We start from the raw sequence: 27,768 nt of genomic DNA on the forward strand, positions 1-27,768 counted from the left end.
AATTGAAGTTTGAAATAAATAGGAGATCACCTTAGCTACCAGCGGGCAAGTAGCCAGCGAGGGTGTAGGGGTGTGACAGCCCCCATTTTAGTCAACAAAAGGTCTAATTTTGTTGATAATCGTCGGTCGTTAGGTGGAATAGCACCACCATTATTCTTCAACTATGTTTCCGTCGGTTGATTTTACTAATGATGACCGTAGTCTGGAAGGTCAAACTACGTCATTGGTTACCAGTCACTTGCACCATTATGTGCTAAAAGCGATACCCTGGGTACTAGACTCACAGGTATACCCTGGGCAGGACTGAAGTCTCAATTAAACGTAAACAGGAAACGGTATGAATTGCTGTAACACATATTATATTTGCTTGTGGCTTATATAAAATCTCATTAATTAACGAATATTTACAGAAACTGCGGGTTAAATAGTGTAATTACCAGGAAACAATCTATTCGAAGATAATCGTTGTCTGGTTGTTGTCCGTTTTCAAAACCAATGGGACACGAAAGAAATATCCAAAACATGGCATCGCAAGAAAGGATAGAGACAAATATTTATTCTATTCTTTCTCCTCTGCAATCACATTGCCCCTTCGCAGCTCGGTTGCTCCCTTCCATAAACATGCATTTTCTCATAAAATTGATTAAACGTAAAAGAAACTTTTGGATAATCTAGAAGTTGACCCATTGCACCCTGGAATTCAATTAAAAAACAAGGTATCTTCCTTTCCATGGTAGATATATAATTAAAAATGCTTCGAAAAATACAAATAAACGATAACTTAGCGCGTTATACCAAAGCACGCTCGATTTTATGTGGCTCTGGTACCAGAACTGGTCCCAACATTTTTTTAATTTTAAAGACTTTGATTACCTTGCCTGTTTCCAGCCAAGGCATCTACAAAGTTTGTTTTCTTACAATCTTGCTCCTTGAAAGAAAAAATCGTCGAAAACTAAAAAATTTAATCGATTGGTTTAATCCTGGTGCCTCTAGAAAAACGAATGCACTGTATTTTTCAAAACAAGCAATTCATTGATCTTAAGTCTTAGACGGGCGCTTACACAAATTCATCAGTATTACAATGTCCGCCAAAAACAAGCGGGCCTTTCTTGCGGCCAGAAATTCTTCACTGGAGTTAAGAAGATTAGCCAATTTATATCTGTGAAGTTTAAAAGTAGCTATGTATGAAAATGTTGCAGCGAAATGATCGACGCAGCATAACATTAGCAAACCAAATGTTTTGATGCTAGCAAGAAGTGTAAAGGTATTCTTTTTAAGGTATTTATAACATTGCACTAATTGGTGTCTCCAGAAATTGCTAGACAAGAAATTGGATGATAAACTGGCCGGTTTTTACTTAACTTGATAAGCTGGTATTGCGTACAGTAACACCTCAAAATAACATATTTTTGTTCAGAGTATCGGGAAAGGGAAGCACTAAAAGTGGTGCTAGAATTCAGAGCCTAACGTGGCAACAATCGTTTAGAAATGCTAGTACCGAAAATTTAAAGAATATTGTCAACAAATGATTCCAGTTTTAAGGCATGTTGAGCTATGCCTGGTTGAGCTTTGCAGGTTCTTAAGAAGTATATGCATCAAGTATATGCAGATGTTTTGAATCCCAATATTTTTATTCTAGTGTTAAGATTCAGGCTACCGACAGGGTGTCATCTGAAATTCTTGGAGTGGCATCTGCCCCCAGAACACTCCATAGCATTGACCCTGATAGGTATCAGTATTTTGTGCTCAAGCTTGCAAACCTCAGCCAAAGATGAAATTAAAAAACTCCTTTTTACATAGGGTTTTAGAGATGTTAAGGAATTTCATATGGTAATCAACGTACGTACACGTGCAAGCACCCGAGTACCGCAAACATTTCGTAGCTCGTACCGACTGCAGAGCGGTATCTGTTTCCAAGGAATTTAGAATAAATCCAGACCGTCGCTAATTGGGGCATAGAGGTAGGGGGAAAGTGTGCTTAATCTAGAGGTGGCAAATGAGTCTTTGCGAACGTTATGGGATGCATGCGTGCAACGGCTCATTGTTAGAGTGAGTCTTTAATCTAGAAATGGCTTGTTGCCAAAGCCCCTCTTCCCCCCTGTGAACAATACTAGCGACGGCCTTTTTTGAAGCAAATCGGTCATCTAGCCACTGCAAGTTTAGCCAGAACGCTTAATACGTTTGCAAAATAACACCAAAAGCTTAATCCGCAATAATTATAACCCCCTCTTTTCGACAATGCCAGCGCCATTACCCAAGAAATTGGATACTGCGAGTCAGGAAAATGCCACCTATTTAGTACTTCTCTTTTGGATACAATGAAACTTTACTTGAGGCAGAAAGATATTGCTTTTCTTTGGCATTACCCATACTTTTCCTCTCCTAATCGCAATAAAAAAAACTGTTTCTCTGCTTTCTCGCTTCCTTGTTGGTTGCCGTTTATCCTTGCTGCTATTCTACTTTTAAGTTACTTGCTTCTTTGATTCTTATAGCCCTAGCCGTGGAAAGAGAAAAACTCGCTTAGCCTCGACCTCATAAACCAGTTGCGCCTCCGCAGGAGTCATGTGAGGTATAAAATGCTATGCAAATAATTTCTCGCACTTCTGGAGTCACCTAAAAAGAAAAAAAATTTGAGCCCTAATCCCCCTTCCCCCGCCTTTCTAGCAGCTGTAAAAGGAGGAAGCATATAATTTTATTTTCTTAGGGGGAATATAACAATAGATGCGTTTGACGAAATGTTTAACAAAAATCAAAGTTCGTAAATTATTATCAAATATGTTGAAACATCGTAAAACATTGTGGCCAAATGAATGAAGTATGTTTTATCCAAAATGTTGGTTGATATTTTTTGCCGGTGTTTTGTTCGTTCGGCCGAATCGTGTGTACCAGCAACAATCGGAAACGGGGTAACTTTCACTTTAAGGCCTCTCTATCGTTCATGACGTCAAATCCAAAGATCATGCTGCCAGTCGAGTTATAATTCTCAATTTCCTTTATATTCTATTGTAAATCTAAATTCGAAATTTAATGAAATGTTTGCTGAAGTTTGAATTCAGATAACGGATTCCCGGTTTAATTTCATTAAATCATTGGTTTTATGCCTTTTGGCTTGTCTGAGCAAATAGTCTTAAACATTCCATATGAATTACAGTAACTTTGGTATACGTCTGCCTTGCTGCTCATAATGTACACGAAATTGTTTTGCAGTGTGCGTAGACAAGCAGCTCATCAAGTTCCTCTCTACGACCATTCTGTTCTAAGTTGATTAAGACAGTGCGGTTTGAAGAAACATCTTTGCGACAGCGCAAATGCGAAGATTGAGCTCGACCAAGCAAATTAGCAGTAATAAATCGCAAAAAAAATTAAATTTATCTCAAGGTTTGCTGATAAACGTTTGCTGGAATCACAAACGTTGAAAATTGAATTACAGTTGAGAAGAATCAGGTAAAAGCCCTAGGAGCTGTTGTGGCCGGCGTTTTGGGTTGTTTTCCGCAGATAATCGTGTAATGATTAGATATTTTCTGTGGTTTGCAAACATTGATGTTATGATCTGGAAGTCTAATAAAAAGATGCTTTAAGGAATTATTAAATTTCCGGGCGTTTTGTGCCAATAATTACCTGCAGTGTTCCTATAGAGACGTAGGAAGCGGAATACATTGGAATCGTCCAAGGTGGCTTGTTGGTTTACTGTTAGAAACAAGACGGTGGATTAAAATACAGTGTATTTTAAGTGAGATGGCATAAGAGACAAACCACGAGCAATGTCAATAAAGGTCTTCGTTTTATGCTATGTTGCTGTCTACAACTGGAATCTGATAGCGTAACAGAGCTGCAGAAACGTACGGATATGTCGAGCACCGTACCGGGTATTACTGCATAGAAAAATTATGATTCTTGCGAGGAAAATGCTGACTTAATTGTAATCTAGAGAGTTATCATCATAAAAGGTATTGGTAAAAAGATTGTCGGCCTAGCGAAATCGATTTCAGTTGATAATTCTCTTATGAGCTCATCAATATAAAATCTCTTTTGGAGATTATTGTGAAGGATTGTTTTTAATGCGGGAGATGAAGTGTGATCCATCTTGAAGTGAAGACCAAAGAACGTGTACTGTTTTGAGAACTGGAAACCATCCTCTTGAACAATATGCCATTGCAATTGCTATTTATCTCAACTCTTATGATCATGAACACTGCAAATGCGGACAAGACGAACAAGAGTATTGTCTTTATATCGAAGCTTGCTCAATTAGAAACACAATACATAACATCACCGAGATGGCCTTTGGAGTATCCTACAAACTGCGATGTTCGTTACAAAATTGTCCAAAATCCCAATAGAGAGTTTCAGAATGGATTTTACTTACAAATAAAATGGCTTGAATTCGATGTGAAAGGTGATATGCAGAACTGCAGCGACTTTGCGCAAATTCGCTATGGGTAAGTCTTGAAAACATTTCTAGTGCCTTTTTATGTGCAATTTTTGAAATCCTGTGTACCTGGAGTAGAACATTTCACACTCTTCTGTGTACAAACGGTGTGTGAGCTGTGATGGCCAAACAGTTGCATACCAAAACAAAAGAAACGATTGAATGAATAAGTCGATGTAAGCCGACAAGCAAACAGTCTTTTGAAAATACACTTTAAATCAAAATTGTAGCTTGATTTTTAGATGATAAAAAAGATTTAAAACTACAAAAGGTTTCGGATAAAGTATTTGACACTTAATAGCAAATTATGTTGCTAACCTTTGCCTTTCCGCTTAAAGTCTTTTTGGAAAATGAAGCACTTCTAAAATATATTAGTACCAGTGAAATTTTTTTGTTTTGAAAGCAATGAATTTTAACAGCTCAGTCTTCTAACAGCTCAGTCTTTCCTAAATAAATCATTCGGCAGCTTTTTACTAACAGTTTTCTAGAAGAAATAACCCACAATATTTGTTTGCTTCTTGTTCGATCATTTGTTTGTCTTTGGCTGTTTGTTTGTTTATACTCATATTATATCGGATAAAAACTGCAATATGGATATAATTTAGTCTTGCAGAGCTGCAAAACAAACTTCTGAAACGCATCTTATATTCTAGCACCTCCTGAAACGTGCAAACAGACCTGTCGCTGCGGTGGGGTGTGGGAATGGGGGATTTGACACCCCCTTGGAAAAAATTGTATTTCAAAACCACGGAATTTTACCACAAGATGGTGTTTTGCCGGCAAAATTCCAGACTGGCTCGCCCACTTTTTCGGCAAATGAAAGCTGGTCACTTCCCCTCCCACCCTTTCCTCCCAAACACAATAGCTAGCGATAGTTCTACGTGCAAAGAACCATTTACGTCATTAATGTGGCTTGAAACCTAGTGAACAAATAAAGAATTTCTAGAGGCTAAATTTATTGAAAAATGCGCACAAAATTTGCAGCTACAAAGGTTGGGATATATCTGGCAGAAACGTGATGCAGTCCCCTTCTGTTTCATAACCTGTATCCTAAAACCATCAGTCAATTCCACTAAATATTGTTTGTTTTCTTCTCATTCCCTTGTTTGCTAATCATTTTCCTGTGGTTTTAATTATTCATATGATGCAAAGTGAATTTTTTCCCGTGAAAACATTCAAGCAATTTAAAGTCCAAATTGATTTGATATCTTAGCGGTTTTGTGACTTTCAAGCAGTTATCACCAACCCTTCCATAAATTATCTTTAATTTTTAATACCAACATCATGAGATTCAAATGGCATTTAATATGATCAACGTAAAAGCTAGTATATTTCCCGGCAATATTAAATATTTAACAGAAACTTACTAACGCAGTCCAAAAAGAATTTCCGAAGGCCTCTCTGACCTGTAGATAAAGCATCGGCAAATAAGGAAAGAGGCGACGAATTTATAAGAACTAAATCATCCGACTGACGAGAAATAAGCAAAACTTAGGGCAGCTTGCAAGCATCGCGGTAAGGTCGTAGAAAACGCTATCAAAAGTACATTATAGAGCAAGTGTTTCAAATACGGTCTCTGACGACATTGCTTGTTCCGGGGGCCAAGTTCCCAAATATATTAGCAACAGGAATTAGGCACAAAATCTGTTGTTATGCAATCTAACACAAACTTCTTCCAACCACCCTTTTTGCCCATTTTGGATCCATCGTCACTAGCTGCAATTGACGCTTACTAGAGCCAAAGGACTCTGGAATTTTGTGTTACAGTTGATTTCAAACTTGAAGTTTCGATTAAGTACGTCATGATGGACACATCCAATGAAATTATAGTCACCATGGGTTATAAGAACCCAAAAAGTGTAGATTTTTTCACTGACAATGTGCCTCTTTTTTTTATAGAAAGAACGAACATCAGAAATTTACGTTTTGCTCAACGCAGTCTCCTCATACGATCTATGCAGTAGATCATGATATTTATCTCCATTTTCACTCTGACAAGGAAGATGTGGGATATGGTTTTAGACTCGCTTACCATTTAACATCGTTCAAAGAGACAATTGGCCCAAAGCATTGTCGGTGAGCAATTCTCCTTTCATACATTGCGGAATTTTGTTTTGTACAAGTTGCTCTATTGACAGGTGTCATTTATATTTTCGTGCCGTTTTACATGTGAACTCTGATACGTAGTCTTTCACTGCTGTGAATATAACTTCACTGTCATATTGTGTTAATATCGGTTTTAGGGAAGGTTTTAAAAATGATGAAAGCAAAGAATTGGCACAGATAGGAAAGTTTTCACGGGAATCGGTCAAAAACTATACCACTGTTTTGCAAAAGACAACAAGAAATCAGCTATGCAATAATCATCTTGACCTGTTTCTTGAAAATCTACACTTAAAGAGAAATTATTTTAAAAGAGGCTAAATCAATATGGCTAATTCTATATCAGCATCTTAAGTTTTCAAAAAAGCGTTCTAATGGAATTAGCTTTTGGTAATATTTAAAAACTGTGGATTTAAAAACGGCTGAACTGTGTCTGCATGGGAGCTATTCTTTATTAGCAGCTGTTAGATATATAACATGTTTACAAATTTAAAAACCATAGCAGATCTTTGAAAATTCAAAGACTAAAAAGTCTTTATTATTTATAAACAAACTATTATGATAGTCTTAGTGCCAGAGGTAGGCCATCACTGCAATCCAGTATTGATTAACCCACTGTTGACAAATATAAGAAGCGCGTAAATGAATTAATCGCCTTATTCATTTCATTTTGTAATAAACATAGAAAATAACCTTAAAACGAAATCTTCTTAAAAGCGCTTGTTCAGCGGTTACTGATTATTCTAAGCTTGATTATGTGACACAAGCAACCAGAACTATATACAAAGATAAAATAGCATCGACATCCACTTTCTGTGAAGATGTCTGTGAAACTCAACACAGCCGTTTTTTATTCACAAGAACCTGGCTTCTATCCTGTTATCCGACCCCAGTTTTCCATCAGAAAACACACTCTATCTGTTTCTTTCCTGTCAATGCAATTCCTTTCAAAAAAATCTCGTTAAAGTGGCAAGCAAGAATTGTCATAATCACTGAAAGTATACTCAGGGTGCAGTTTGCTTGATATCTTAGGATAATAGATAAATATTAAAAGATTTCGACAAAATTTTCCAATACCTGAAAAAGAGAAGAATGAGGCTAGGTTCAAATACTAAACGTCTTTAATTTTTGCAAAAAAAGTAAGCAGTTGCTTAACTGCATCCTTGGGTATATCTAAGAAATGAGGGAGGGATTGAAAGATACCAGCAAGATCGCTCAATGCCCCAAACCCTTGCTTGTTTCATTGAATTAAACTAAAACCTTTGACTCTGTTTTATCTTGACAGAAAGATAATAGGAAGGTGTAGGATACACAATAGAGCATTTGGCTAACGGTGAAGCATAAAACTACATGGCAAATTTCACTATCTTCAATCATCCGAGAGTCTCTTTCCATTGCTGTCGTGAGACCCTTTATGTGAAACTTACTGCCTTCTGTCAGTGTAAAATTTTATAAAGGAAAAGTGTAATTGTAGATTTGCTTTTTGAAATGACACATGATAAGTAACAGTTTCATTAGTCGTCCGTTATTTCAAGCTCTCATTTATTCACAGTTGGTGAAAAACATATTTAAATTCCAGCCTTTAAACTAAGAAATCCTACTTTTATTGCTTATCTGGCATTAAACCCGTCTGGACGAAAAAGATTGCAGTACAGTTTGTTCTCATAAAATCTGCTATACAGTCCTATAATGTGGATATCAGACTTGGTTTTATGATTTAGGCTTCGTCTATGCTCATCTTAGCCTGTATTTGAAAAGGTCCTGGGCTATTATCACATGCTATACCTATGTCTTGAAGCAGCCCACGCTTCTTTTGAAGGGCCTTTGGTTAACCGTTCGGGTTTAAAACATAGACAGAATAAAATTATTGAGGAGGGGGGGGGGGGATTTATTAAAAACTAAAAAGTCAGAAGAGACCAGGAACAATAGTAGCTACAGCCTTGCTTAATTCAATCTAGGTGTCAACGAATTTCTTCAGGGTGCCAAAGTCTCCATCATTTAGTCACAGAAATTATTTCAAAACTATGTCACAGAAATATTTATTCGAGCGACCACATCAGTCTATAAGACTTTACCCCCGGTTTCTTGAGGCTCTGGGTACTAATATCAGTGACGCGTGTAGCTTTGCAAAACCGATTTAATTAATTTCATGAGGAAGAAATTCAAGAAGTTCATTGCTCAAATGAGATTTTTCCGCCATCTTTTGTTTCGCTGCACCAGGATCCAATCATCAACGTAGGCAACTTTCGAAAAGTGAAAAATCGTTCTTCTCTACTCAAAAAACACAGGCAAACGTTAATGAAACTAAAAAATTAAAAAAAGTGAAAAATAGATTAGGAAAATGCCTGTCCTCCACCAAAATTTATATTATATATGAAAAGCGATATAATAACTCAATGTAAAAACACTCATAGATGAATTGTAGAATTATTTAAAAACTAAACAGTCCTTATGAAAGAAAATCATTTCTGAAAGCAGCAGTAGCGTAATACGTTTGGGGAGGGTGGATGTAGATGTCCTCCCTCCAAAAATATGTATTCCTTAAATTATTTGATGAGAGGAGCTTAGAGTATGATATACAACCCTCTCTTTCATTGTTCATATTCAAACTGATCGAAAGCATTAACAAGAATGCCTTGATTTATCAAAAAGCAGTGCAAGCCACATATATTGTAAAACTTTTCAATTGGTTGCCTATTGATAAAATCACAGAATAGAGAATTTCTGTTATAAAGTCCTTCGAATGCCATTTGGCATTGTCCTGAAGCCTGGAATAGTGCATTCGGGGAAGTTCACAAAAATGCTGTATTTTGAGTAATTGCACTGTTCTATCATAATTTGTGTCTCATAATCATGAAAAGAAGATAATCTATGCCATATGCTGGATTTTTGCAAATTAGTTTAGAAATAGTGTCGTTGAATATTCAGTGACCTGGACATTTACTGCCTAAACGTCCATAGAATAATAGCTTCTTCTTGTGTTTGTGAATGGAGAGGTTAGGTTCTGAAGAGTTGCTCGGTCGTTCTGTTGCTCTTAATCTCCTTTTACGGTTTGCCCCTATTTAAATTTTGACGTTTAAATTTTACGACTTTCACTTCATTTTCAGGCGCAACATCCAACTGACTTCACATAATGGTGTTTTAAGTTCCATTGGCTGGCCTAGGCCAGTTTCTGGTTCGTGTGTTTTTGAAATCACAATGGAGGCAGACGAAGTTCTCCTGCTGAACATCATGGATTTTTATGTGCCGAAGTCGAATGCAGATTGCAGTAGATACAATAATTACATAGAGATTCGAGGTAAGATGGAATAACATAGTCGCTCACAGAAATAAATAAAAAAGCCAATATGCAACGGATTCATAAAGTGAAGCAATCAAAAAATTATTTAATGTAAAAAGCAGTTTTTTGTATTTTTGTTTACTTTCAAGAAATAGAGGAACGTTACGGTTTCAAAGAAAATAAGTAACGGCTCAAACCACGAGCCTTGTGGGATTCTTTAGATCTCTCTTCTAGATTGATAACAATTGATTCCTATTTGGCCAATTTAACGCAAAAATCTGAATATTATATAGGCCATGATATAACATGAAAAGGCGCCTCTATTTCTAAGTATGAAACAATGTTCAAAGATTCATAGAATATACAATCTTGCAAGGATGTGACTATGCGTGAAAATGACATTTGATGTAGTGACTGGAGTGGAAGACTTTTTAAGAATTAATCATTTGTGAATAGAAATAACGATGTTTGAAGAAAAATTTGGTGAATGGGCAAAAATCTTTTCTTTTTGAGATTGTTATCAGTCGATCAGTTTGGACATTTAAGAAACTGTTTTCAGTTTTATCTTTTCTTTTGTAAACTAATTTATTTTGAATTAAAATTGACATGGTTTAGTAATAATTAACAGAAAAATTTTCAATAAGATTTAAGATTTTAGGTTTTTTGATAGAAGTTATTGGCGAGGACCCCTTAATATCAAATGAACTGTGACTTTGCTTGAACTTTCTAGGTAACATGTCGAACAAGTCTTTCCAGGAAAGTTGCCCATTAACATCATTATCAAGTTGTGAAAACATAAGAAGATGGAAACTGTCTTTTCAAAAGAGGCGATTGTATATTTACGTGAACACAGTAGAGATTAAAGGTGATTACCGAGGGTTTCTAGCAGGCTATACGGTCTACAAGAAAGGTAGGACAACTTGCAGGAAAACCTCTCTTGGTATTGCCATTTAGAAGTGCTCACAGATCTACTCGAAACATAGAGTTCATCATTAGACACGACCAAATATTTCACTTTTTCAACGAAGAAGATTTGAGAACCATGCCATGAACTTCTTGCCTGCTACCTATCTGAATATGTACCTCTAGGTTGACAACAAAACAAAGCTATAGTGTCAGCCAAACTTCATTTCTATTTGGCTTAGCAGACATAGGGCTGTCGCGTCTGTCTTCCCCTCGGTAAACAATATTGGTGTGTTGGTAATTAAGGATATCATACAAGTTACAAGAAAACATGCTTTCCTCTTTCCAGATCTTTCATGATAAATCGTTTTGTAGTCAGCTTAAACTGTCTGAATTATTTCAAGGGAAGCTATGAGTTTGATATGCAGACAGATACGCTCGGGTTCGAACACTTAGACACGTAGATACATTGCTTTGCAAATTAAAGTGTGACTTGTTTACGCCATCGTAGGATTTGATCGATTGATGCCGTCTTTTTCTTGCAGCAAAGAAACAAAGAAATACGATAAAACAAAAAGAGACAAAGTGGGTTTTCAACGCTGTGACAATTGGAGTTATTACTGGTGTTTTTATAGGCATTCTTATAGTGCTTTTGACTGTTGCAAGTGTCAGTATATGCTTGAAGAGAGGTGTTATTTAATCAAGGCAACGTGATCAATCAATTCAATGATTACCCAAGACAGTGATCGTTGGCTTGATCAACCGATTCACTGATTAAAATGCAAACTGTGTTAGCGTTTGTTAAAAGAGATGGATCGCTCAATCAATATAAAATAATTTACCGATCAGGATGATCATTTGATCAATGCAAAATGATGAACTGATTCTGTTCTATGATAGATAAATCACAAGAATTGATCCAGTGACGACATGCGTTTTGTGTCTGTCATAGTCAAAAGTAGCAAGAGAAGGCCAAATAAATAGTGATTTAGCATAATTTGATCCACTACATCATCAGATTCGAGAAGCTAGACGTCACACCAAACTCCTGCTATTATCCGGAAAACCCAAATGACAGAGTCAGTGTAGAAGCATTTTGACGTTGAAATTAGATATCTAGAACACAGTACCCATCCGTCCCTCCATTTTCCCGGAATACATCGTTGTTATTTCCTAGAAATTTCCAAATAGTATTTAATAGTATAATAATAATGCAATAAGGACTCGATGGCCGCCTGTTTTTCCTCGCTGACATTTCCATGATACATGATGGCGTCGCCACGGAAAGGCACGTCCCTACAGTTCTAGACAGCATCGATTTTATATTTTGTCTAAATTCCTCGAGAAATGTAGGAGAGACAAAGTATTATTTGTTATATGATTCTATAACTAGCTTCAAATAACTAAAAGTTAATTAGATGTGTTCCCTGTTGGTAAATTTGGCTTTCCATGTTGGTAAGCGGGTAACTTTTGCCAGTAAATCTACCGTTCTCTTATATTTGTCATCCCCATCAAAACGCAGTGATTTGCTATGCGTTCATAACTTTTTAAGCCAAGCCAGAACAACAGCAGCCCGTTGTCAAACTTTCCTCACTCAATTTGTTACAGATTGAAATAATTTCGCATATTTAGCAGTATTTCACTGTGGCCCTTCAGGTTTTGTGACCAGTAGTAAAGTATCATGAAATGGCTATTCATGATGTCACACTTAGGAACTTCATTATTGCTGTTTCAGTATGACTAAAATAAAAACCAACATTTTGTGTGAACTTAAACATAATAAAAAATCGAAATCATAAGCTCATTTTATGCTCAAATCACGAATTATTATCTTATAAAGATGATCAAACATAGATAATAAATAATTGCCTTATAGATTACAAAAAATTAAAAAAAATTCTTAATAAATACTCCGCAATTGCTTCAATTGGCGAGGAATATCTTGAAGTAAAGTGTCATGTTTCAAACAGCAATTGTTAAAGAACTTCAATGGGAGACTAACAAAATGGCAAAAAGAAATTTGTAAGTAGCTATGTTGTTTATAAGTAAATTTCTCAAAGGGTTTTTGCATTTAATAAAACGTCTTATCAACGCTTGCGCTACTTTAAGCGCCAATACAAGGCTTCCTTTTCTAATGAAGCGTCTTTAAAAGTAAAATCAGCACTACTCTCCTTAATAATAAAACCTAAGTGTTTATAGTTGTACGTCTAAGAACAAATGCTAGAGTATACAAAAAAGTTATGACGAAGCAAAATGCACGTGATCTAAACAATCACGTGACAGATATATTCAATTTTTCCGGTAGTTTCCTTACCGAGCTATTGGGTCGATTTTAATGCGGTCTATTCACGGTTGTCACGAAATCTGTTTACCTGAACGGAGCTTGATATCATCTTTTAAGGTCAAATAACAAAGCATTTCACAACAATGCGGTATCAAAAATAATGGCAATACAGGACTCAAATCACCCTGCAATCCAAACATGACTGCATTTTGACTCGGTTTTTAAGGTGGCAACGAATGCTCGACAAAATAAGGGCATTGGCAACAGAGAGAAAACGTTCGTGACAGTAGCAAAGTGGAATATGAAAGTACATAGTAAACCAAATAAACTCTGACGAAATCAAATATCAATCAAAATGTGGTGGTGCACCCCCTGGTTGCGAAGAGCCTGGGATGTACAGGTTGGTGAAGAAAACGACTTGCAACATTCTACTGCCGGGGGATATGGCGTGTAACAGGGGTAAATTGGACACCGTGGTTCCTAATTGCATGGTGGCTAGATTGGAAAACGTGGGCAAATATATGCATGAAAGTATAAAACTGAATTGGGAGTTTTGGGCAACAACCATCACAAACTAAAAGGAACACGGAGGTGGTTATGTAGACTTTATGCCTGTTTGGTCGAAAAATCTTTTAATGGGAGTGGCTCCCTTGATAAAAGACTCTTGTTTTTTCTTGCCACCAAACAACAATCCCCTTCCCGATCACCAACAACGCCTTTCTCCATCAGAAACGATCCACTGTTGCCAATGCCTAGGCCTGTGAATCAAATCCAACCACGGAAAACGGCCTTCTATATATCTGACGATATATATATACATGACGTCATCGTGGACGATGTGGTTTCAGAATGACTTTAAAAAATGAAATAAACTAAACTGCATATAAATCTAAACGGGTGAAAGATCGTTCTGAAGCATCTTCTTTGAGTAATCGTGCACAGCATTGACGAAAACCTCAACATTGGCTGGGTCCACATCGGGGTAAATTCCGTGTCCCAAGTTGGCAATGTAGCGACTAGTGCCAAATTGACGTAGCATTTGCTTCACCAGACTCTTTATTTCTTTCTAAAACGGACAAAAGGGAGATTGGTTATGACGCGATAGATAACCTCGCAGTCCACACGGTGAGTTGTTTATAAAGCGTTTAATATTACCTAGTGGTATCTAGTGGCAATTAAAGGCCAATGCAAACGATCTAACAATTGGTCTACCACCTGACCCGACTTTTGGTGCGACAACTCATGACTTGTGCCAGTTGTGCAAACGACCTGGCATTGCACATTACCTTTGCACCTGACATTTGTGCCTAGGCAGGTATCAATTCATTTTGCACATGTTTTAATTGTCGGCCCAAAGTTACTCAAAGTAAACAAAGAATTGATCATCCAACAATGTCAGGCTGTTGTGAAAGCGAAGAAACTGACATCGTGTGCAAACAACCTGATATTGTACCCGACACGATGTAAGGCCAAATTTAAGATCGCTTGCAGGGGCCTTAAACCACTTTCTACTGTCAAACCCCTAATCTATGAGATAGTGAAAGATGTCACAGACAGATTGTTGGAAAAACTGCTGTGAAGAGAACTCTAGTGAGGTGCATACATTGATTTGCACCTAAGTCACGCTGATTAGCATTGCATAACAGTAAATCTGATAATGCTGCGAATTTTCTAAAAACGAATAATTGAAGTATAGAACAGTCTTGAATCCTCTATCGCGGGCGTAAACAAAATGTCCGCTTGAGTTGTGACAGTTATGAAGACTAAGCCTGAAAAAGCACCTTGATATAGGCACTTAGACTCTAGCAAAAGAAGCTAAATATGGCCGCAAACAAGCGGAATAGATGGAAACAAACCTCGTCTGCATAAAGAGCACAAGGATCCAAGTTACCCATAAGTGTCTGACCAGGGGCTGTAATTCGAGCATCGTGTATGTTCATCGTCCAATCGAGGCCGATGATGTCATACTGGCTATGTGTCAAGTCGGACATCGCGAAATAAGCCCCTTTAGCAAATATAATCTATGATAAATATATTCATATTAGCATTTTGACATTTGAATCCTGCTCAAAACTCGGGGAAGCATTCAAAAGAGTTGAAGACAGCTTGAAAAGTTTGGAAAATAGTTTTGCTCTCAATGCTAGCCGAAACAAATATTTTCTAAGAGCCAAAGTACGATTATTAGAGCTTTGTCAAAGTCACCAAATCGTCAAAAATTATCATCAAATGTAAGTTTCTTTGCAAACTAACAGCTCTACACTAATGGATGTAGAAAAACAGATCTATCATTAAAAATAAAATTAAGCGCGTGCATAAAATTAGGCAGAGTCCACAAAAAGAGGAAAATTGCATTGGTACAATGTAGAATTGCATAGGTTGAAAACCGCGAAGAAAGTTATTGAAACGTTGTCGATCACCACCTCAAGTTAATGCTTTGCTTCAAAATTTTGAAGATGCTGTTGAATTTTTGGCACATTTGCGTGGTTGATAATCAAGACTTTCTGGTTTGTGAAAGTTTTCTTTTCTTGGGGGGAAATTTTTCATACGACAAAGTAGCTACGTTTTGCTTTAGCATAGTATGAAGGATTGAGGGGAAAATGTTTATGATCATACCATGGGGACAGCGTCATCTCCGAGGATCTGCTTGACTCTTGTGGCAATTTGGTTCAAGTATGGAAGTGAATACAGTGAAAATAGCTTTGGAGGAAGGATATCAGCTAGCGATTCAAACACCTGCAGAGCCTATGGAAAGAAGAGTAATAGAAATACAAAATGTCATACATCAGCCGGAGATGCGTTAACGTACAAAAAATGCAATGCAGTATATCCATGTAGACAATCGTTAATCCTATTGTGATGTATTATACAATTGCAAAAATTAGTGAAATGTGAAAAGCAACGGGAATAGGGCAATACTAAAACGATATTAAATATCGCACAGCACATGACAACCATTTGTACTTGTAAATATTTGTATTTGCTGTCTACAATGCTTGCCAAAAGTACTTGGAACACCCAGCAATTTACACTGCTTTGGAAAAATATTTAATTCCTTTCATGAAGAAAAAATTACGACTTTCGCCCCCTTCCCCCTAAAACAATGTTGATGATTTAGAGAAATATCATAAAAGAAGCGCAAAAGAAAGTGCTTCCTAAATTCCTAACCCGTTTGATAGTAAACCAACATTGTTCTGTAGGGGAGAGGGGGATGATTGATGTTGACCTTGGAAATTGACGTCAGTGTTCCAAGACTTTTGGCAAGCATTGTAGCACCCGAAGGTAGTTTTGGGACACTGAGAGGATGTTCTTATCGAGCAGTGCCCTGGTCCTTCCACTCGATGTGACTATGATACATACGCCTGAAATACCAGAGAGCTGGCGTCTTTACTCATTTTAAAGTATGTTAGACCCTTAGATCTGTAGTCAGCATCACTAGCCACTGAACTATCCTCGCACATGACAAAAAGTAGTGGATGATTCAAAAAATAAAATACAAAATATAAATGAAGATAAAAATGTCCTATTTCTAGAAAGCTCGCAGGTTTTTTAAAAGTTATTTGTTTGAGGGTGAAAATTACAAATGGTGTTTAGTTCTGAATAAAAATTACGCTTGGTCAAATGGGATCAAAGGCAATTGTTTAACCTTAGTCACTTGTGATTGACAGTTTTAATTTGACCAATCAGTAATGAGCATTTGACACTAAACATAATCTTTCGAGGGCCGACAGATGTTTTTTGACTCTTTGGTCATCGTTTGTTACCTGATTAATCAGACGGGATTTTGAGCAGGGAAGACAGGATATGCTTAATTGCATGCTTGCATTGCAAAGCATTGGTTTCCCGTTGCATGTGCATCGAGCTCGGGTTGTTTGGTTAAGTTAAATACAAGCTATCGAAAGAACTAGAAAAGCTGCAGAACAGTCACTCGAAAAACAAATAAATCAGACATATCTGAACACAGTATGAGGGAAAATGTGGCATTCATTACAGCATTACAGCAAAATTCCTCACACAATATATGCACAACACGTATTTCTGTAATTCCAAAGACCAAAGCCGTAGGATACAAAAAACAATTTGCAGAAGATTTAGCTAGAATTACAGGAGACAGGCTCTGGTGCTTTCCAAAGCAATTGAATCAGTTGTAGGTAACACACTTTGGCGGCTCTGGCGGGTCATGGGGGACAGGTTGCGACACCCCCCCCCCCCCCTCCAAATCTATTCAGCAGGAACGATTTTGTATTTCCTCTAAGTTCGATGTGAAAATGTCCCGGGGGGATTATACTTTGGGAAAGTATTTTTTGTGAGGTGGTTTTATGATTTTGAATTTTCTAAACGCAATCAAACGTTAGTAACAGGCATTCACAATTGGCAACCCAGCGTTCCCAGTTGATAACGGGTGTTTCCTGACAGTAAAATAGGGAGTGACTGGCACTGCCACTATGCAGGGAATTCTAGCTTCACGGATATAATTTTGCTGCAAGCTCCATACCTTTTATAGATAAGTAAATTAAGAATCGCGAGGAAACTAGGGCAGTTGTTAACGGATTGTTTCTTTTCGATTGAACTGCGGCTGATTTAGCAAAATCACTAAACTGAAGGCACCCCAAAGCGTTTCAACTAAAATCAAGCTTTTTTTATCAAAAACATTGCAAGAACAAGATCTTAAACAGATTAAAACTACGATGCCTCCCAGAAATCCTTCGAGCACGGAAAAATCCTGTCTCGTTGTTTCGTCCTTATCCCCGATTACTATCATTTCACAACTGCCTATTCCCCATAAAAACAACATTGATAGCTTAGGCAAAATTTATACAAGCCACAAATACCATGCAAGAGACATTTCACCTGGGGAAAAAATATAAGGGAATGAATAGCTGATTACGTCATTGGAAATTGACATTGGTCTACTAACACCTTTTGCAGCCAATTGTATACATAAAAAACAAAAACGGTTCCTTTACCTGAGCACCAGCTCGTACTTGTTCGACTAAATGGTCGACAACAACATCAGTTAGTTTCTGCAAAAGTCGGGAACTTTCTGTCTCGCTTTGATACAGCCATTTCTTAGCAGCAGACCACGTTTTGCTGCCAGACCCCTCGATCATATAGGCCATCAGCGTCCACTTAGATAAAAAATTATTTGCCGTAAGTATTAAGGGTAAGTATTTAGGTTAAGTAGTAAGTGCTACACAAGCAACTAAAATCCCTTTAATGTTTGGATAAGGGAAAAATTGAAGATATTTGCATGTAGGCATGTTTATAGAGGGAGTTGTACACCCATTGCTTCCTTCAATCCCTTCTTTTTCTATTTTTCACAAAAATGGTGTCCTTCCAATAATTATATTTGCCCTAGAGATTTCGAATGAAGGACTCGAATGAAACTCTCTCTTCAACTTCATTATTAAAAATCTAAAATCGGTGGAATGTTTTCAATGCTTAGACAATGTGGAGAAAAGATGAACATTCTGGCTTCTTTATGAAGAGTTTTGTGCCTACAACTATCCCAGTGAAATGAGAAACTAAAAAGCATTAATGTAACTAAAATACCAGGAGCAGAGGTGACCAAAAAGCAATATAAAATACTATACTAATATTTTCGTTGGGAAGCCACCATTCAGCGATTTGTAGCTCTTAGGAGGGGGGGGGGTATAAAGCACCATATATTCAAACAGGGATGTGCTTCTGCCTGAACAAGCAGAATCAAAATTACTATGATAATAGTATTGCATGACTTACTGGAGCACCAGCGAAACCTATGAGCGGCACTTTTCCTGCCAGTTTTATTCTTGTCAAGCTGATGGCATCATAAACATACTTTAACTCTTGCTTCACATCAACTTTGAAATCCAGATTCTGAAATGATGACAACACATGATTTAAAATTATTTAATATAATCTAAATACAAAGAATCGTGGTACAAATATGAACTATAATATTGATCATACAGAGATTTTCTGAAAGGTCAAATAACTTTGAACCAGCTATATGACTTCAAATCTTATAGGGACAAATGATCTCCCACTTCTTTAGGCTTTACTATATTTATTGTGTTTTTAATAGACATAGGTACATATCTATATATACAAATATATATTCATAGTAATAAATTAGATATCAAAATATCAATAAATATTTTGTAAAGAACAATTATAAAGAAACATTGAACAACAACAACATTTTAAAGTAGCATGCTTTAAGAAGACGAAATTCTAGAGAATGACCCATGGTTGTGAGTCCAGAAGAATCTGAAGTTTAGCTCACTTCAAAAGTGAATAAGGGTATAGTTAGATAATGGAAATAAAAGTTGACAATGTTGATTTTAGTTATCTTTGTCTGATGAAAACCAAGAGTGACATCAAAGATTCTACAAAAGTTACACATGGGAAATGCAAAGCCATCACTTTCTGCTAGAAGAAGTCTTTGTGATTCTAAGGTATTTCAAAACATTGATATGATAACATAGATGACATAAAAATCACTGGATACCTTTAAATCATCTGTACTTTTCAGTGGTTGATCAAAAACAGGTCCCTGAAAGTTAGAAAAATATTCTTTAAACCATTAAAGATCAGATCAATGAAGTAGCATGAACCAAGGAAAACACAAAAGTGAATCAATGGAATCATAAAAAAGGATCAAGGAATCACAGGTGGATCAAGGAAATCATAGCAATGGATTGAGGGAATCATAAAAGAGGATTAAGAGAATCATAGAAGTGGATCAAGGGAATCATAGAAGTGGACCAAGGAAATCATAAAAGAGGATTAAGAGAATCATAGAACTAGATAAAAGGAATCATAGAAGTGGATCAAGGGAATCAAAGAAATGGCCCAAGGAATCACAGAAGTTGACAATATAAGTCAATCACAAAAGTTGTATTGCGGAGCTTCATTCTGCAAAATATCTGGTACTAACCTTTCCAGGGACCATTTGGACTTTCATACCTAAGGCCTAAAAAGATGATGACCATTAAACCAAAAACTTGCATTTTTGAAAAAACATGTTGAGAGAACTTAAATTTAGATTAATCTTTGATGATTTGTTCAAAAAGCACCGTATCTCATTGCAGGTTGAACAAAAGCACAGAGTTGTAAATAAATTTGCCCTTACTTTCAACCCTGGTCTTCTATCCTATGATGTGGTAAAACTAATTAAGTCTAGCAGGTTTATTCACTTTTGTTTGACTTCTGACAAAACATAAAAGTTTTGAATAAAAAATAAATATGCAACTACAGTTCAAATCAAAAATAAAATCATTCAACATACCTGTGGAATGACCAGTATGTCTGAGAATATAATTGCAGCATCTAGGTCAAACCTATTGATAGGCTGAAAGAGGGTAAGAATACAGGGTTAACCAGGCTTTAGTAATTTCAAGGTGAGCTACTTGTAAATAAGAATAGAAATAAAGGAGAAATTGATTTTGTTCCAAGCAAGCAATTCCCTTTTTAAAGCAATTTAGGAGAGCAATCTGTAGCTCCCCTCCAGCATTTGAGGAAAGTCTGGAGGGGAGCAAGAGCTTTTTTTAATAACTATGCATTAACATCCATTAAACAAACTTTCATTATTCTGCAATATACCAAACTTGGAGTGTGCAGATATGTTCTTTTGGGGCTAAACCTTGGTGCAAATGATTTGATTCAACTTAAGGACTTCCTCTCTGATTACCAAAATACTCCTGCAGACTACTGGGATCTACTGTGATAATTGGTACATTTTGATTGACCTCTGTGATAAAACAAAATATGATCAAATTCAGGGCTGCCAAGAGCAAGAACCAGTCCCAGGATACACAATTCATGTAGGCCCCTGGTTTTGCAACAAAAATAGATTCCATAATTATAGGTCATAGAATTGATCAAATTCACTAACACGATTAACACTTATTTTATAAAAAGTAACTTGCCATAATCACAAAAGAGCAGGATATGTATTACTATCATGTAGTTAATGGGCATATTATTTTTGCATTTCCTCTCATTTTTCTATTAAAGTGAAAAATTTTCAGGAGGAAGTAAGAGCATTAAAAACATTGAAGATTTATAGACAAGATGCTGGACAAGATTCAGGGAAACATTGCTCATAAGTAAGAATGCTTAATTCTAGATTTTTGTACAATATATCTAGGTTATATCTTTATTAAAATTACCTGCAATGTGACTTCACAGGCAAGTTCGGGTGTTTGACAAATTGTGAAGAAGTCATGTTTTTCTTTCATAGCTCGAAACTCTGCAAAGGATAATAAAGGGTTTCAATCAACAAGCTGGAATATCAATCAACATTATATATATTAACTAAATATATGAAAAACATAACAGCGGTTGAAGTCAACCTAAGCTAGTAACAACCCAGTGATAAGCAGAGAAGGGAATTTATTGTCTTATTCATAATAATTCTCATAGCTCTAAAGTTTGTGTGCATCATGTATTTGCCCTGTTATGTTATGTAACTTACATATCAGTGTGTTTCCATATAAACCTTATCTCAGGAAAAACAATTTGGGCCTTTAGGGCACCAGCCCTTATCTTGCCTATGAAAGTGACAGGGGTTGTAGAAAACCTTTTTGATTACAGGAGGGATGGGTGGTAAGGTAATGACTTTGTGAAAGGAACAGTGACTTGGATTAACCACACCTCTCCATGAATTCACTTGAATTAGGTGTATGTTTATAAAGTTTATCTAAAAGCCTGTTTACATTGTGGCTTTGGCAGGCTAACCAATACTTTGTTCCTAATTTGTTCAGAGTATGGCTGAAAGTCAACAGCTGATGTCAAAGTTTGTAATTTAGATACTCTACTTTTGAATAAATATCAAGCAATAGCATACCACAACAAAAACTAAGTAAAACAGAATGGGGAAATCTGATCTTAAAGTAACAGAAGTAAAGCTTTATCTAATTGCTATCTCAGTCATGAAAATATAGGCCAACCAAAGTACATTAATAATATTTTGAGCAACTACTTCCAGTTCCACCATCAAGAAAAACAACTTTCAATTTCATACTCTATTAAAGGAATTATCAAGGCTCTTTCTACTTTAAGCACATACATATATTGATTCTGCAATTATATTACCCAGCAATTAATGACATATTCAACTGAAACTCATTGTGTCCCAGCAAACAAGGGAAACTAAGATATATATATTCTTAATTCATTTCAATGTCATATTTTAAGTTCTTATGGCCGGTTAACTGAAAATAAAATTGTTGCTGAAGTTAAGAACTTTGTTAGGTAAAGAATAAATGTTTTATCAATTTGGGCTTTTTTGCTGATTGAAATTTTTTAATTTAAAGTCACATATCCCTTCAAACAGTAAGAGTTTAATGTTAAACAAGCTAGAAGCATTTTACACTGCCAATATTATGGTAAGGTGGCATGAACTCTAAGCATCACATTGTGATTTGCTGGGGAAAATCTACTTAATTGAAACCTAAGTTAGCATTCATGCAATATCATCTATAAGATCTAGTAATCTTATTCAAATTTTAAAAAAGCCACATTTGAAAAACTTTTTAAAAACGATTAAAGTGCAACGGTGTCTTGATTTTAAACAATAAACTCAAAACCACATACCAAATGAGTGTGATTAAAGAACTTAATATTTCACTTCAATTTTCCATACTGATTTGGCACCTTTGTTAAACAATTTGAAATTCTTCACATAAATTTTTCGTCACGACAATAATCTTCCACTTTTAGATGCATATTAGCGATGCCTGTGTATTTTTTAAATCCAGAAAAACAAGTTCATAGCTGTCTTCGACACGGCTTCACAAAATCTAAAAACGAATATCTTTTCGGAAAATATCAAACAGATTTTTTAATATTTTCCATAGCAAGAAACTTGGTGGCCTAACTTTGCAGCAAAAAATCAAGAAAACATACCAGGTAAATATCGCCCTGCCTGTCTCATTATCCATACAGGAACCCGCTCTACGGTCTCCCCTTTAGCGGCTTTTATCAATAAGTCATTTTTGAGATCAGGAAAAAGTTTTCCAGTGGAATTTCCCTCGACAGAAGCATCTATGACTGGCGCCATTATTGAAGTCAGCTGTGAAAGAATCTTTACAGGGACTTTCTACTTTAGTGAAGGCTGCGCAGCACTTGACTCACGACGACCACATGTTGTGGTTCTAAGTCACGTGATTGGCCATGTGATAATTCATTCAAGTTCAAGTTGACTTCATAAAGTGAGAAAACTGTTTTGAAAGAGCCACGGTCTCAAATTTGCATTTTTTCTGATTAATGATTAATTGTTCGCGAACGAACGTTCAGAAAAGAATTGACAACCCTCGGAAGCAGTGGCGTGGTGGCAGGGGGGCCAGGGGACCATGGCCACCCCTGAATATGGGCGCAATTGGAGATAAAGGGGCGCCAAAATGGTTTGCTTGTAAAATCTGGCTAGGAACAACAAAATTGATCGTACTCGGGTACAACACTTCGCAGTAACTTGCTGTGAACAATCTAATAACAAGTGCGATTCTACAATCGAAGCACGTTGTTGCGTTGCCATGACCCAATCAACATTTGTGACATATATTGCTTCCTGTTGTAGATTTCCTAGCTGCAGCTTCGAAGCCTGCTCTGAACATCGAGGAGGCGAAGGAAACAAGAAAGCGGAAGTAGGTTGTTAAGTTGTTGGTTTTGAATGAAGTGAAGAAAAAGTACATTAAGTTGGAGGTACCGAAAATTAATCCCACCGAATTTTTGGAAACCGAAATTTTTTGTTATCGAAATTAGACTTGCTGACAACGCTAAAAAAACTCGTTTTGCACCGATTGACTTGCAAACTAACAAACTTAATATTTTTATGAATCCAATACATATCTTTTTTCAGTTTTTGGTTCTCCTTCGTCATCCACAAATAAGATATCCAGCTCATCTTAACTATCTTCTCTTTCGCCCTCTACATTCAAGAAATTTGAGTTCTCTATGGGCTGAGCTGGTGCTTCTTTGCTCTTTTCATAATTTCTCTTAATTATTTCTTTCTAACGTTCTAGCAGTTTCAATTTCAACGCCTCGATTTTCAACCCTAAGTTGATCAGAATTTCTAAACCTCTTCTTGAATTGAACCGTCGATTTGTCTATTCTGAGCGGTACAGAATTTTGTTAAATTTTAGTCTGGTAGATACATTTTTAGCCATTCTAGAAGGCTTGATATCAAAAAAAAATTTGCGCGTCGGACCCAACCATGTCCTCCTATGTCCTAAATTTGATTCTTAGCCCCCCAGATTCAATTTCGATCTAATCGCCCAGAAACAGTGCCCTAAATGGACTAAGGTTATCTTTGGTTAGAAAAACTAGGGAGCCCCAAAAGAGAAATGTTATTTATTCTGAAGCTGGTATTCTGGATATAGTAAACAAGTTCAAGAGGCCGCCAGCCTGTATGAAACATCAATGTAAATGAATATAATGTCTTTTGATTAGGATTTTATGTTTGCCTATCATTTTTCCACGAAAATAGACCAGTTTGGCTAGATATTTTAGCAAACCACGATCGAGAAGGTCATCTTAACTTTTGAACTGATTACATAATGTTTTCCATTCAAAACCTATTCATGAAATTTTGAATTCAAGTTGCAAAAATTGATTTCTCTTCTAGAAACAAATGCTTTTATATAACTACAACTTATAGATAGGGCGCAAAAATCATCTTGGCCACCCCAGGGAAAACATAGCCACCCCGCCACTGCTCGGAAGAACGACGGATCTGAACTCTTCACGGAACTCTCGACGCTCATCTCAGACGTTTGCGGCAGAGAAAGAAAGGAGATAGAAGGAAAGAAATTCAAGAACAATCAAGTAACATTTAATCGTTTAGTTGAGTCTTTGTTTATCTATATCCATATAATTCTTTTGCGTTATATTCGTTACATACAGTACTCTTTTAGAACAGTTTTCGTACCTTCATCAGGAAATTCTAACTCTGCTACCCTAAGCAAAAATGCGACCAGAATTTCCCTACCTAGTCTAGATACTTGAACCTAAGCAGGGATAAGATCTTAAGTAGAAAAGCAACAGGAACAGGCAAGAAGCCAAGAGGGGTCACGTGGGGCATTGCCAACCCAACTGGAATTTTTTCCCCTCTGTGCCCATCCTAAACTTTTTGGCTCAAAATATATTTTTGACTAAACTTTTCTGCTGACGAGTATTTCCCTGGCTGGTAACATTTGAACAAAAATTGAAGACAGCTATGATGACTTTTTCCTCCTGGAGACAAGTAAGTAATATGAACGAACAAATTTCTTCATTTGTCATTCAAAGTGTTTGCTCATTCATCTGTCATTCAAAGTGTTTGCTCTTTGTTGAGCCTTATGATATGTGGGTTCTTCAACATGCTGGGTCAAAAAACAAGTTCTAACACACTCCATAAAAACTGATGCAGGATGATTGATATCTGATGATGTTGTATGGTGCACTGGTCAATATAAATTAGTCAGGGCAAATGCACTGGTGCCCTAACTCGTTTTGGTTAGACTTCACAGACAGCAATGATATCAAGATTCTGACTATCAACAACAATGGCAAGTTCATCCCGCTTATTTCATATAAGAATCAGTGTATAAACAATGTTACCCAACTTCTTACACTCCTTAGTGTTCTTATCAAAAGCTTTGTTCTGTTTCCATCAAAACAGTTTCTTCTTGAGCCTCCAGAAGAAACTGTTTAGATGGAAACAGAACAAAGGTGTGCCTTACCCTGTGCTCTCTTTGTTGCTTATTGGCTTTTCCCTTTTGATGCATTCTTTCTTTTCTCCTTCTTATTCAGCATATCCTATAACTCCTTCCTTTATATGGGGGTCAAGTCCCTCGTGACAAAAACTTTTGTTAGTTCCTCTTTGCTGCTCTATGATAAGTTTTTTGAATTACCAACCAGTTTTTGTTATAATTCTTCATTGTTGAGTTCAACTTTCAGGGGCCTTGGTTTGGTTGCATCTGTTGTTCGAGGTCTAATCCTGACTGATTTCACAACTCTGATAGTTTTGGCAACCCCTAACTTTTTACAAATGTCTTACGAATTTTAAATTATGCTCCTTTCTCTTATTTACATCATCAGATAAGCTTTCCTTAACATTAAACATCATTACATTATTCTTTCTTTTTCCCCTTCAGTGATTTCGTTGGTAACATCCCTTATGAGCAGTTTCATGGCATCTTCTAATGCAGATTTGAATTTTGCTTTGATGTTTGATTCCATGTTACTTTTGACTTCATCAGCAATTTTTCCAGTGACATCTTGTTTAAGCACATCTTGCTCTTGATAAAATACGATAAACCTTGAATTCAAGTTGCTTCTGCTTTTTTTTGAAGTAGTACCAAGCACCGTTTATCTTCTTAGAGGCTCTACTGCAACCCTTACAATGCCAACTGGTATCATCATGTCCCTCTTCTTGAAGGAAACTATACTTGCTAACATTTGCTAACATTTACACAATGAATATTATACCACGTATCACATATGTCACAGTATAACGCTTCATCGTCATCTTTAACCAGTACTGAACATGATCCAGTCTAGATTTTCCTCCTCAGTGCTCCCACCATCTTTGATACTAGGCCTACTATGATACTTGAAAGAGAGTTTTCAAGGTTTAGACTCCCAAGATATCCTAGATATGCTTCAGCCTGCAAAACTGCTGATATACTTCAGCCTGCGTTGAATGCTTGTCTTCAGCACTGAGCAAGGCATATGCTCCCAGCAAAGACGTCAAGTTAAGCTGTATTTATGTCTAAAGCGGTATGGTTAAGTTTCACGAAACCTTTCCCTTTTCTTTATGTTTAATGGCCCCTGGGTAGACATAGTACTTTGTTCTCCTGGGTATCGTTCCTAGTACTATTTTGTGATAGTACGTTTTATTGGATTACATAAGGAAAGCTAAGCTACAAGACGAGACTAGAACTTCCTTGATTTTGAGCGATAATCGTTGGATGAGTATTAGATTTATTCTGTTAAACACATAAAGCAGCATATAAAACTACTTATCGTATAACAACACCCAAAAGTGTGAGACACGCTCTTTTGTCGGCAAAAAGCAATACTATACCCCTCCAAAATAATTTTTGGCTTCGCCCTTCTTGCCCGCTTACCTTTTTAGTGCAGCTTCGTGCCTGAACAGGGACAGATCAAATACCAGAGGAGTAAATTCACAATATGGGAGAAGGGTGATTAGATGTTATCACAACAAGTGAGATTAGCTACAATACAGGTACCTGACCAGAAGATTTCCTTCCTCCTACTTTTATCACCGTACCTCAGATCATAAATATAAAAAATTCTGCAATATGATCCTAAAATTAGTTTAATGTCACATGCATCTGAGATTCTATTTCGATTTGTCAAAAGGAGAACAACACCAATTGCAGAAAGACATCGCGATTGATGCTTGGTTTCAGAAGAGGCGAATGTATCAGGTATCGTATCTGCCAACTCCGTATTCTTAGCGAGAGAATGATCAAGTGTCTGCCTGTTTTAATGACTAAATTAAAGCATTCGACCGTCTCCAATAAGTATACAATGTCACCAGAAGAACTAAGGTTAATAAACAACTTGCGAACAATTTTTTGCGGTACAGAGCTTGAAAATGTTCTTTTTCGATCCACAACTGGGTACATATTTTCCATTGTGCTCATTCGGACCCCTATTCTGACGTTTTATACTCTGAGGAGTGTCAGCCAAAATAGCATTTAGTAGTGTGTTGTGAAATGTTTGCTGATGAAATGAAAATGAAGTGCCATTTTCAAACAGCTTGTACTTGAATCAGTC

General features: G+C 36.6%; 2 protein-coding genes across 5 annotated transcripts; one reads left to right on the forward strand and one right to left on the reverse strand.

Annotated features, from left to right (window-relative positions):
• Positions 1-1,107: 1,107 nt before the first annotated feature.
• On the forward strand, positions 1,108-12,786 carry LOC135694616 (neuropilin-2). 4 transcript variants are annotated; one of them, XM_089109609.1, is made up of 6 exons: positions 1,108-1,264; positions 3,208-4,439; positions 6,329-6,505; positions 9,640-9,830; positions 10,543-10,677; positions 11,261-12,786. In XM_089109609.1, the coding sequence occupies exons 2-6, from the start codon at positions 4,147-4,149 to the stop codon at positions 11,413-11,415; spliced, it is 951 nt and encodes a 316-aa protein (XP_088965735.1). In that variant the 5' UTR covers positions 1,108-1,264; positions 3,208-4,146; the 3' UTR covers positions 11,416-12,786. The 4 variants fall into 4 exon arrangements, with proteins under 4 accessions (XP_088965735.1, XP_088965733.1, XP_088965734.1 ...); XM_089109607.1 differs by having other exon boundaries at positions 1,109-1,264; positions 10,543-10,722; XM_089109608.1 differs by having other exon boundaries at positions 1,174-1,278; positions 10,543-10,722.
• LOC135694615 (uroporphyrinogen decarboxylase) lies at positions 12,735-23,082 on the reverse strand. Its single transcript, XM_065213434.2, has 10 exons — positions 22,891-23,082; positions 21,153-21,232; positions 20,270-20,332; positions 19,919-19,954; positions 19,490-19,534; positions 18,739-18,855; positions 17,964-18,125; positions 15,613-15,741; positions 14,856-15,020; positions 12,735-14,065 (listed from the first exon to the last, which is right to left on the reverse strand). The coding sequence occupies exons 1-10, from the start codon at positions 23,042-23,044 to the stop codon at positions 13,889-13,891; spliced, it is 1,128 nt and encodes a 375-aa protein (XP_065069506.1). The 5' UTR covers positions 23,045-23,082; the 3' UTR covers positions 12,735-13,888.
• Between the last annotated feature and the right edge of the window lie 4,686 nt (positions 23,083-27,768).

Source organism: Rhopilema esculentum, chromosome 8 (assembly GCF_057945365.1).
Source record: "Rhopilema esculentum isolate cy_ngs chromosome 8, ASM5794536v1, whole genome shotgun sequence".
In the NCBI taxonomy this organism is placed as follows: Eukaryota; Metazoa; Cnidaria; class Scyphozoa; order Rhizostomeae; family Rhizostomatidae; genus Rhopilema; species Rhopilema esculentum.

Bases quoted from the DNA above. Each gene is read 5' to 3' on its own strand.
- LOC135694616 (XM_089109607.1), top strand. From the start codon at position 4,147: ATGCCATTGCAATTGCTATTTATCTCAACTCTTATGATCATGAACACT. The intron at 6,506-9,639 runs GTGAGCAATTCT...CTTCATTTTCAG, and splicing joins ATTGGCCCAAAGCATTGTCG to GCGCAACATCCAACTGACTT. The intron at 9,831-10,542 runs GTAAGATGGAAT...TGAACTTTCTAG, and splicing joins TAATTACATAGAGATTCGAG to GTAACATGTCGAACAAGTCT.
- LOC135694615 (XM_065213434.2), bottom strand. From the start codon at position 23,044: ATGGCGCCAGTCATAGATGCTTCTGTCGAGGGAAATTCCACTGGAAAA. The intron at 19,955-20,269 runs GTATGTTGAATG...TCATCTTTTTAG, and splicing joins ACATACTGGTCATTCCACAG to GCCTTAGGTATGAAAGTCCA. The intron at 18,126-18,738 runs GTAAGTCATGCA...TTTTTATCTAAG, and splicing joins TAGGTTTCGCTGGTGCTCCA to TGGACGCTGATGGCCTATAT.